The sequence below is a fragment of the Ursus arctos genome, unplaced genomic scaffold (genome assembly GCF_023065955.2).
Source record: "Ursus arctos isolate Adak ecotype North America unplaced genomic scaffold, UrsArc2.0 scaffold_18, whole genome shotgun sequence".
In the NCBI taxonomy this organism is placed as follows: domain Eukaryota; kingdom Metazoa; phylum Chordata; class Mammalia; order Carnivora; family Ursidae; genus Ursus; species Ursus arctos.
In genome coordinates, this window is record NW_026622852.1 from 51,477,208 (window position 1) to 51,489,082 (window position 11,875).

Sequence of the window (11,875 nt, forward strand, 5' to 3'; positions counted from 1 at the left end):
TCTCCCGCCCCATCAATCTGCTGTCCGCCCGGCGCGCGGCCCGCCGGGGCCCTCCATCGGGCTCCGCGCCCCGCTGCGCCGGCCCGCCCGCTCCCAAACTTTCCTCCTCCGCCCCCTTTGCTCCCTTCGGCCCGCCCGCCGGCCTCCTCCGCCGCCACCGCCTGCCGCCGCCGCTCCCTCCCCCGGGGCCGCCGGGGCTCGGTTCCCGCCCGGCCGAGGCGGCGGAGGCGGCGGCGGCGGCCGAGGGAGGGGAGTGCGCAGGCTGGCGCGGGGGGCGGCGGGCGTCCCGGCAACTCGGCTGGCGCTGAGGAGCAAGTTGCGCGGGGCCGCTCGGCGGGGCGCGCGGCGGCGCGGAGGCGGCGCGGCGGCCGCGTGAGGGCAGCGGGCGCCGCTGCCTCCGCCTCCGCCACCGCCGCGGAGCCCGGCGCTTCCGCCCAGCGCTTCTCCTGAGCTTCGGCGGCGGCGGAAGCCGGAGCCGGGCGCCCGTCCGCACCGCCTCAGCCGCGGGCCCCGCCGGCCGGGCCGCCCCCTCCCCGCGCGGGCGGGGAGCGCGCGGCCGCCTCCCCCTCCCCCTCCCCCTCTTTCTTCTCCTCCCTCGTCGCCGCCGCCGCCGCCGCTGCCGCCGCCGCCGCCGCCTCAGCCTTCGCCTCAGCCGCCGCCGCCGCCCGCTCCCGCCCGCGCGCGGCGGGATGGACGATCAATCCAGGATGCTGCAGACTCTGGCCGGGGTGAACCTGGCCGGCCACTCGGTGCAGGGGGGCATGGCCCTGCCGCCTCCCCCGCACGGCCACGAAGGGGCGGACGGCGACGGCAGGAAGCAGGACATCGGCGACATCCTCCACCAGATCATGACCATCACCGACCAGAGCTTGGACGAGGCGCAAGCAAAGTTGGTGTCGTCTCATTAAGCATCTTTTGTGTGTGTGCGGGAGCCGGGCCCGCGGCCGAGTTGGGGCCCGGGGTGGCGCCCGGGGCAGGGGCCTCAGCCCTGGGCAGGGAACTTTATCCGCAAACCGGCCGCCAGCCCGGGCCTCGGGGGGACTTGCCCGCACCCCTCGACGCGGGCGAGAGTCGGCAAAGTTGCTCTCGGGGCTCGGGACGGACTTGGTGCCACGCGGATTTTGTGGTTTTCTTGCCCTCCCCTGTCCGGCCCTCTCGCAGCCCGGCCCCCTCCCACGGATTCAAACCTCCCGCCTGGACCCTGTGCACGCCGCCCCGAGAGGGCCCCGGGCCGCACTTGCGGGAAGTGCAACTTTCTCCTCCGGCCCGGAGTCGCGGCTCCAGGCTCCACTTGGCCGCGAGACGACCTCGCCGTCCGGGCGGCCGCGCCAGCCGGGAGGGCGCGGGGCGATGGGCGGTTCCCTGGCGGGTCCGGGTGCGGGCGGCCAAGTTCTCGGGGAAGGGAGGGCCGCCTCGCAAACTTTGCCGAGCTGTCACCGCCCGCTGGCCGCAGTCGGCCGGTTGCGGGCGTCGCGCCCGCTCCCCCTGCGGAGGGCGGATGCGGGAGCCTCTCCGCGCCGTCCCCTCCCCCGGGTCGCCGTCGTCTGCCCCGCTATCTAGGCTCCCCGCGCGGGTTCGCGCCCCGCGGTCGCCGAGGCAGCTGCCTGCCGGGCAGATGGGTCGCGCCTCGTTCGGGCTGGAGCTTTAGCCGCCGGAGCTTGCGGGCTGTCGCTAACTAGTCAACTTGAGTTTCTGTTGACTTGCCATGGTTCCAAGGAGTCTTCCAAAATAGAGGGCCGGAATTAAATCTTGGGTCTAACTTAAAGGAAGGCGCCATATTATTCCATAGGTGATGCTAATACCTTTGTGTTTTGCTATTTGTTTTTTTAGGAAACATGCCCTGAACTGTCACAGAATGAAACCCGCGCTCTTCAGCGTCCTGTGTGAGATCAAAGAGAAAACAGGTAAGAGGCTGCGCCCGGTAGTGGGCCTGGAGACCCCCGAGGTGGGGTCAGAGCTACTCCTTCCACTCTCCAGTTGAGAGCTGCTGCTTTTGGGCACCGCCATCTTTGATCATTCTCTCCTTCCCACCTCCTGGTCTTGAGAAAAAACTGCAATAAATCTGGAGTCGATTTCTCAATTCCGCTCCTGGTATAAAATGAAGTGTAGATGCGGACGGGGCTGGGTCGCTGTCCCCAGGCGGCCGCCCCTGGCTGCAGGCGGTGGGGGGGGGGGGCCCGGAGCGCCGGCCGCCCTCTCCCGCTCCTTTTCGCCTTGTTTGTATGTCAGTTTTTAGAAGGAGCAACGGGAGACTGGATGCCAGGGACCGAGTCCCCGGGAGAAGCATCGCCCGAACTTTGTTTTACTTAGACAGTCCTAAGCTTCAGCTCCACAGATAGAAGAATAGATGCAATTGAACAGACTCCAGCAGGATGTTTGAATTAGTCTTTTAGTTGGGAAGGCTACTTTTAAGAAGCAAGAAAGGGTATTGACGTGTTTAGGCATATACAATGTATTACATCTATTACTACTTTCATTAAATTTTATGCTTGAAGTCATTACGTTGTAAATATGTTAAATATATTTTATAAAGTAGAAAAAGCTTCACATTAGCAGGTTAAACAATTTTTGAAGTGTTCAAGGCAGGGAACATGAGAAGACAGGTTTTACAGAAGTGCTGGAAAAAAAACTACAAAAACAGATTTCTGGCAATTCATTTCAATTTAATTTTCTTGTTAGACTTTTTAAAATTAAAGGTATTTTAGCCTTGAGATGATAGTAGGAACTCAAGTGGAATTAGAAATTTAATTTAGATCCTTTAGTTCAGATTTGGCATTATCTGCCCTGTATATGGCAAACAAGTGCATTAAACAAGCTTTACTGTTGATTTGTGTGTGTGTGTGTGTGTGTGTGTGTATGTGTGTGTGTTAGCTATAAGGTATTATAAAGTTGCTGTTTTTTAAGTTGAGGCAAAGAAGAGAAAGTTAAAGTCCAGGATATAGCAATATTCAATATCCAAGTGATGCTATTTAAGGTTAAAAGTCATTGTGTTTAAATTGAGTGCACAAATGATGGCACACTGACTATAGTTGTTAGTTGGTAGGGGAATTGTTCTCCTTTTTAAACATATTTTTCACTCTGCAATGCTATTCTGATTCTAAAGCAATCAAGAGAAGGTGATGGATTATTGCTGCCTATTAAAATATATGTTAAAACCATAATTAACAGAAAATACTGAGATCCTTAAAGAGTAGTTTTTCTGCTTTTCATTCATATAGTATTCATGGTTTGTAAATGTCGAGTGATTCTTTTAAAGATGTATTTTACATTTTGAAAACCACAGGCATTTTAAATTACTAACTTACTCTGTGTTGATTTTTAGCTACCTTTAGGAAACATTGTGATTTAAAATGGTAGATAATTTTTATCTGACTATAAAATAAGACATTAGGCATTAAATCTTGAAGATTCTTAGTTTAGAAGCCTAAAAGCATACAATTCTCAGTAAATTATGTTGCTTAATGTCCAAGGATTTTCTTGCTATCAGGGCTCCACTTCAGTTTCTGCTGACAGCTAAGCACTGGGGTATTGACTATGTTGTGAATATTAAGATTGATTCAACTTACACGGCATTATATTACTAGGGAGACAGGATTGATATTCTTCCCCTATCACCCCCTTCTCGCTATTTGTATTTATTTTTTGCCTTTTTAAAGTTTTGGCCTAGCCAGCTTGAGAACCAAACCCAGCAAACTGCTTTTCTTGTTTAGACATTTAGCAGCAGGCAGAATTCAATTAGGAGGCATAAGTCCTCTCGATGCTTATTTGCACAAGACTTAGTTACACCATTCTGAAAGGAAAGTATAGTCAGCCTCATGTCAAAGGTGAGTTACGAAAAAGAAACAAGTCTTTTCAGAGTCTGGGATTACTGGCAGAGAGCTTTGCTAGGGCTCTTGCTATTTAAGAAGCAAGAGGTATCTGACAAAGGAAATTTTTGTGTTTTTGAAAATTGTTTCTGAGGCTTTCAGTGATAACTTGTAAATTAGATCCTCTTTTTATGCTTTTGCGGGCAGATTCAAGTTTGCACGTTATCTCTTTTGTAAAAAGCCAACAGCCGACAAAGAGTAAAGGCGGCTGTCTGGGGCAGAGGCATCTTCCTGCCTGCCTCTCTAAGCTCGAGAGGGACGGGATTTAAGTACCAAATGATTGATGGGGGTGAAGCTCTTTCTCTCCCTCTCCTTTCTCCCCTACTACCCATAGCTCCACCTCACCCTCCAAAACTAGTCTTAGAAGGAGACAGGGACGCTGGACCTAGTATCCTTGATTTGAAATAAAACATCTGTGTGGACATTACTGTTACCAAGGCAAAGAAAGCAGGGCAGCAAATTCCAGGCCTCCCCCCTTCCTCCCCACATCTGTTCCCACAGTTCTGCTTTGGAAACATCATGAACTTATAAAATGATCATTGTAGAATATATGTATATTTCATAATGGTTTTTCTTTAGATCATTTTAATTTCATCTAATAATATAGTATCCAAAGATTAATTCTCTGCAATCTAGAGAAAGTTTACCTAGTCACTTGTAACAGAAACCGGAACATTATGTGATGACTCTATTCTGCATAATGGAGGAGTAGGGGGTTGACTAGTGGGAAGGTGGGGGGAAAAACTGTCACTTCAATGGATAATGTCATTTCAGTTGTGCTTCTCCTAAAATAAGACAAAATCATTTTTAAAAAATTCCATATTTATAGATCTGCCAGTAGATTTTGAGGTTTCTGATCAGGCAGTGAACACAGCCAGTTCTGATGCACATGAGGGATTTAGTTTGGAAAACATCTTTTTTTCTCTCTTACCAGATATGAAAAGATATTTTTCCCTTCTGACAGATAAATGGGTAATCTACCACAATTATATTATTTTCTTGTTCAGAGGTAGGGAAAGTATACTTTTACTAGGAGGTGCTTGCTTTTTCTTGAAAATGTATTCTTCTGTAAAATTCATCATACAATTATTTTTGGGTAGAAACATCATCTCTAGTTGAATTGTGATATTTATGCATTTTGAAAGCAACTGAAGAGTTACAGGTTTTAAAATCAACGTATTTGTCTATTTTAAACTAAGCAACCAGCAAGATAATTGTTGATATGTTGAGATTTTCCTCTTAATTGCTTTTTAGTCATATTTTACCATCTATCTCTTATTAAATATCCCTGATACTCCGAGGACTCCTCATCTACATACTTATGTTGGTACATTCCCTCACATCTTTTTGGCCACCTTAATCTGATTGTTGAAGTACTTTTCTTTGTGAAATATTCCATCCTCACAAATTTGCCTTCTTTCCAAAGCCTTCAATTATGAGAGTTCAAATGAGGAAAATGGTTCTTTTTGAGAAATAAATGTATTTTTAAAAATTCTAATGAAAATCCAGCATTTTCGTATATAATCTGAATCATATTGTGAAAAAAAATATTTTCTATTTAAAAAAAAAATCAACACAACCTTTTCCTTTCTAAATGGTAGGTTAAAATACTCTATGTTGATAGCTGCCAACCAAACTCTGATTTATTGCCACCACAAACCCTAAATAGCGTTCATTTACTAGTAATGTCTAATGGCATACATGATGGTTTGCCAGATTTGTGGCCTTTGTGAGGCTTATAAGCAGGACTGACTTGGGAAGATCATAAAACTTAATGAACTTCTCTACTGCAGGAGGTGTCCGCAGGGGAAGAGAAAGGCCTGCTTGGCTGGTTGGGCTGGTTGAAGTATTTTTTATGTTTAAGGAGAAGAAAATGACTATTAAAAATGCTTTACTTTTAAAGGACCCCCCTCCCCCCTGGAACAAGTCATAGAATTTTAGATATCAAAACTGGATCAAGAATGTAGCTTGTTATGTGGGTTTTTATATGCATTTAGAATGTAATATATATGATTAAACCTTTTATCTTTAGTGCTATCAGTATGACTGGGTTTCAGAGGGACAGAGCAGTGCTCTTAGTGAACACCTCTGTTTAATTCTGACCCTACAGGCTTAGAGACTCATTGGAGTCTTCTTTTTCTATTTTCTTTTTTTTTTAATGGTTCAATATTAAAATTTGTTCTTTTTCTTTATACAGTGCCATGTAATTCTTTAATTCCCAATGTATAAAAACCAAATACTCCATGGAGTGAAAATTTAACAGGAAAGATGAAAACTGTTATATATGAGACTAAATGCTATTTTATATATTTCATGTTTTCTTTTAAGTTGCTACTGCAGTATTTCCAATATAATTATCATTATTTGTCCCAGACTTTAAAAGCAGATGCACCATTCCATACATGATTCATTTTTGTTTTTTAATGAACTTTCTAGTTTTTAAGAACTTTTTATTATGGACAACTGGAAGCGTAAAAAACATGTAGAGAGAAGAGAAACTTGAACCCCCATGAACTAATTGCCCACTTTCAGCAGTTAGCAACACTTAGCCAATCTTTTTTTCTCTGTAACTCCCACCCTTTCAAAATTATTTTGAAGCAAATTTCAATGGACTTTTAACATTTTAAATTTCATACCAGTTTTTGACACATTATGTCTTGTTTACATTGGAAATATTAAATAACTAAACAGGAAAAAATACAAAGTCAGTGTATCTTAGAAATGTTGTAAATTATATTGCTTTATCACAAATTTTTCCTTAAAGCAATTTAAGAATATTTAATCGAATTTTTTTTCTATTTTTATAGATTTGTATAACTCAATATAGCTTTTTAAGGAGGTATCGAGGGAGGATGTGAAAGAGTGGTGTTTTGCTAACTTTCTTACTCTTCCTCTCACAGCTTTTTAAGACAATACTTGCAATATATTCATAGAAAATCTGGAAAAAAGTCCTCCTACCATACTGGTTTAGAACTTCATGATCTACAGTATCAAGTATTATATTATCTTAAAAATATGGGGATATCTTAAAACCCTTTTTTTCCTTCCCAATAAAAATATATTGAACCTCTTGTCAGTACTAACTTGATCTGTGCAAGTAATTCCTTCATGCCTCAGTTTTAGTGGAGTTCATTTTATTACAGATTTATGTAGTTTTGGTCTTTTGCTTGGGACTTTACTATGTTATTTTATTAATTTACATAATTTTATTCCTAATCAGAAGTATATTAATAAGTGGCAAAGGAAGCCCTGATTTACCCTAAAGAGCGTAGTGTTTCATTGGCTTTCATAAAATATATCTGTGCACATCTTTCATTCCATAATCCTTTCCCTTATTAATTTTACTTGTACTTTTTGATTTCAATTTCTAAAATTTTGTAAAAGGTTTCTTCCAAGGCAGACTTAGGTTTAACATTTTCCTTGGATTATTTATATTTTGATACTTTATGGTGGCATTGTATAGGATGAAGTTCTGTTACATGAAGTACGGTCATAAAGAATTGAAACCACAATTCATGAACCACACCCTAAATCAGTCACCACTTTATTTTATACTCTTAACCAATGAGGTATCTATTCAAAATAAATACTTAAAACAGCACAAACACATAAAGTTAAATAAAGATTTTAGACTATTTTTCCTCTATTCAGGTACATGTGGACATCTTTAGGTATTTATTATTTCAATATTGACACTATGAGAATAATGTTTTATTTGTTTTCTCAGCAGGCTTGTGTTTTAGCCATTTATCAGTGTGATCAGCATGATTTAGGTAGTAACTGACTAACAAAGCTTGCACACCCCCCACCCCTTCATGTTGACCTTTTCAAGCATTTGCTCTACTTCAGTAGGCTATTTGAGTCTCTAAGTATGAAAAGAGTAAGTAATTTACATCACTATGTAGTGTAAGTTGGTCGAAGTTTTCCAGACCTGGCTCTCAGATTTTTTTTTTTACAAAGTTACAGAAGTTAATCAAACAAATTGTTATCACAGCTAGGTGATAGTGTTGTTATATTTAGCAAATAAATTAATAAGCAATGCTTGACGAGTCACTGAAAAAATAAAGCATCTTTTTATGCCTTCAGACACAGAACATGTTCAAATAAATTTTAATAATCTTCAAACTTAATTCTAATTATTGCCTTTGTAGGTAAAATAATAACCAGAATCTCTTATTTATTATTTTTTATAGACGTATTCTGTAAATATAACGTGTTTGTAGTTTTTGATGGTGACGGTAGTTTGCTTTAGTACTACATCTGAGTGTATCTTTAGCAAAAAATGGTGTGATAATGTGTTAGGTTGAACTGGCATGGGTTTTTTGTTTTTTGTTTTTTTGGGTTTTTTTGGACTGACTACATGATGGTAGCTGATGAGGACTGAAGACAATTAAAATTAATTATGGATAAAAATAATTGTTTAAAGTTTTGTATTTCTTTTTTTCTCAAGTTTAACTGCTTTAAAAAAAGCTGTTCTGAACAATAACCCTTTTTGTGTGATCATATTTATGAGGACTTCGTATACAATGTAATCCTTTTAATGCTGATGATTCCTCACGATGTTTAAACCATTATTTGGGAGACTCAACATATGTTATGGCAAAATGATTTTTTTGTGTGTTTGTTTTGTTTTATGTGATACATCAGTTTTCAAAGCGCATTTCTTAGGCATCAGAGTCCAGCAGGTGGCTTTTTACATTAAAAAATTCATAAATTTTAAAATCCCATAAAATTTTATTTCAAATTCAAATTAACTAATTGAGAATGTCAACATTTCCACTGTCTCTATATTAACATTTATAATAGAACAAATGGTTGCATATAGAAATTATCTGCAACATAATCTAAATTAAGATTCTAAACAGGCATTACAGATGCTGGTAACTTTGGCAATTATCATTTTGTTTGGTGAACAGTAGTAAAACAGTGTGCGGTAAAAGTGTTTAGAGAGAGAGGATAAATAAATTGAACAGTTTTGCAATGCAAAGTGGTTTGTGGTGTTTTTGAGGATTTCTTGGCTCTCTCTTAACTGCTATTGTGAGCCTGGAGCAGATTTCCCCATTGCTAATGCCCTAGAAGTATTAATTCACTTTGATATGCTAATTAGAGGGCATTATGCAAGAAATGAGATTAAGTGGCAGCATGAAGCCATTTGCCTGTCAGTAAATTGAGAGCTTTAGCATCAGGAGGAGCTTTGTTTTTTTTTTTTTTTTTGGGGGGTTTTTTTTTTTTTTTTTTTTTTTTTTTTTTTTAGTTTCTCTTGGTTTTGCATATAAATAAAATTGATTGAAAGGTCTAGAGAAGCTTCTAGAACATTGCTGTATTTCCCCCCCCATATGATTATTGAAATGTGGTGTTACAGAATTTTTCTGAATATTAATTGACTTAATTGGAGATACAAATAGGAAGTTTTTATTGTACTTTCTCTTATATGAAAGTATACTAAGAGTTTTGTGTTGTCTAGTCTTTTTTTGCTAAAGCCTAATTTCAGCAACATGGCTAGTAAACAGTTATCACCTCTTTTCAGAGTGTAAACTTGTGTGTGTGTTTGTGCAGTAGTGTCTTCACTAAACAGAACTTCACAGGAATATTTTCTTCACTAGGAAAAGAAGGAATAAGTTGTTGACTTGGGCTTCAGGAAACTTATTAAATGAGCATTAAGACTGTGACTTCAGTACCTAAAAGCAGGGACAATTAGAGTTAGTGGTTATGTGCTACACTTTACACACCTGTGGAATTTACATTTCAGCATATATGTGTTGTGTAAGATCACTGCATGTTTTGATTTTCATGTTGAAGATTGAGTTTCATACCTTACTCTGATTTTGCTGACTGTGGTGGTTTAAGTCAGACCTTTGATTTTTTTTCTCTCTAAAGCTTCTATGTGATTTTCCATATTTTGTGGGGAAATGCATGAATGAATACTGGGATTGGAGTGGTGGTCTGGGAGAAGGACAACTTCTCTGGGCCCATGAAAAATTTCAGATTTCCTCAAACGTGGAACTTTTTTTTTTTTTTTTTAACTTCTATAAACCATTGCTAGAGTTAGATTGTCAAAACCCTGCCCTAACTGCTACCAGGCTGTGGTTAGATAGGAGAGAGTTTGGATAAAGCATTTATTATTGAGGCTTGGTTCTAGTTTCTGAATTCCACCACTGTGGCTGTGACTTTAGACCTAGTAAACCATAACTTCTCTTCAGAGCCATATGGATTATTTAGTCACCACAGCTGCCATGCATACACACTACCAAGGCTGGCATCTCCTCCGTGTGCATGTGTGGTGCCTGTTAATGTTAATAGGAGTTAGGAATGTGCACACAGAGAGGGCAATGAGAGTCTCTCCCGAGACAAAAGTCCTGATTACATTTCTCAGTAAAGAGGACTTACTGTACTTGCATATTAGCTGGTCTTCTAAATGAAATAACTTGCTTACTTTAAATTCTCATTCCCTTCTCAGACTCCCTGAACTAGTTAAATCAATGAATCCTCATTAGTCTATGATTACTTGCAAAATTTCATTTAAAGCGTATGAAGTTATTTTTGATTGAAATGGGAACAAAAAGCTTTTGAAATTGCATATTATTATTATTTTTTAAATAAAAGGTTTTTACAGGCTTTCAAATGTACAAAAGCTTTGCCTAGAGGAATTTATAGAGAAATTATCGAGAGGGACGCCTGAAATACTTGATTGGCATTTGATGGGGGAAAATCACTGCATTTAAAAGAATATTTGTAAATGAAATGGCAAGCTTATATGTGATATTATGTAGAAACTTTTTCTCTCTTAGTGTCCTCAAATGAAGAAGAATTGACTTAGGTGGTCTGATAAGTTTCTTTTTCCCCACACTTCTTTAAAAAAAAAAAACACTAAGGGTGAAGGTAGTTGGAATTCATAGTCAGATATATCATTTTCAACTTGGAATAGGAACTAGAACAGGAAATTGATTTTATATTTATTATGAAAGCAAGAACTCTGCCACCAACTGACAGCTATCCATGTTTTAGTTTTGTGTTAATTGTTCACAGACATTACTCTGCAGTTGGCCCAGATTATTTATAATGTTGATCGGGAGCATTTGTCCGTTAAAAGGTATGTGTATAATGAATATCTTTAATTAAACCAAATAATATTGGAATATTTTATTTTTCTTTTACATTGGATCTTAGGTTTAGGATTAACTGTCAGTACTGGTAAGAACAAGTTACAATAGATTGTGCAATGATTTCTCTGGCTTCATGGATGTATTTATTACCATTTTTGAACAAATTATACTAACATGAAAAGTTGTGTTTGAAATGATTGTGTGCTAGATAAGGCGATACATTACAGGAATGGTTGGGTTTATGGAGCTTTATGTAGAGGTTTTCCCAGAAATTATAGCACAGGGCTGTCACTATAAAACCCAGTGATACAGTTGGTAATAACATACAGTGAAGATATTTTTAGATTTTCACTTGTTATTCAAATAAGTGAGAACCCTCCAGTTTTTCTCGTCATATTTCTTTGTTGGAATCAGTAGAGGAAAGAAATGAAGGAAATTCTTTTAACTGTGTATGGGGTGTGGGTGTTTGACGTGACTGAATTTCCTCTTGCTCACCACTTGTTAGAGCAGTGATGTGATATTGAGGATATCCTTAGGAACTTATTGACTTCTTGGTTCTTGACCTTTTAACTGTGATCACGTATAGAAATGGAATATCTAAAAATGAAATGATGGACTCTATAAGCATAAATTCTATTCTGTTAATGTGTTACACGAACTGATTTTGATTTACCTAAATAAATGACATTTTATGTTCGATGAAGGAAACATTTCTTCCTTTTGGTATAATCAGGCTAATAATGTTGTAGTTTCTAATATTAAACCAATTCTTTTTTTGACTGATTATCATTATGGCTTTTAGTTACTGTGATTATCATGTCGCTTTTACATTTCTAATATTTTTACAAAATATTGGCTTAATATGGAAGAGTGTTTTCTAGAGCCAAACTACGCTCTGTGTGTACT

At 40.3% G+C, this 11,875-nt stretch overlaps 1 protein-coding gene across 2 annotated transcripts in view; it reads left to right on the forward strand.

Annotated features, from left to right (window-relative positions):
- Nucleotides 1-592: 592 nt before the first annotated feature.
- Nucleotides 593-11,875, forward strand: part of PBX3 (PBX homeobox 3) — a 205,987-nt gene continuing 194,704 nt past the window's right edge. The window contains exons 1-2 of one of the 2 annotated variants that reach the window (XM_026513973.4): nucleotides 593-889; nucleotides 1,831-1,904. In XM_026513973.4, the coding sequence (XP_026369758.1) occupies nucleotides 690-889; nucleotides 1,831-1,904 (274 nt within the window). In that variant the 5' untranslated portion in view covers nucleotides 593-689. The remainder of the gene's footprint in view (nucleotides 890-1,830; nucleotides 1,905-11,875) is intronic. The other variant, XM_026513974.4, reaches the window with a different exon arrangement.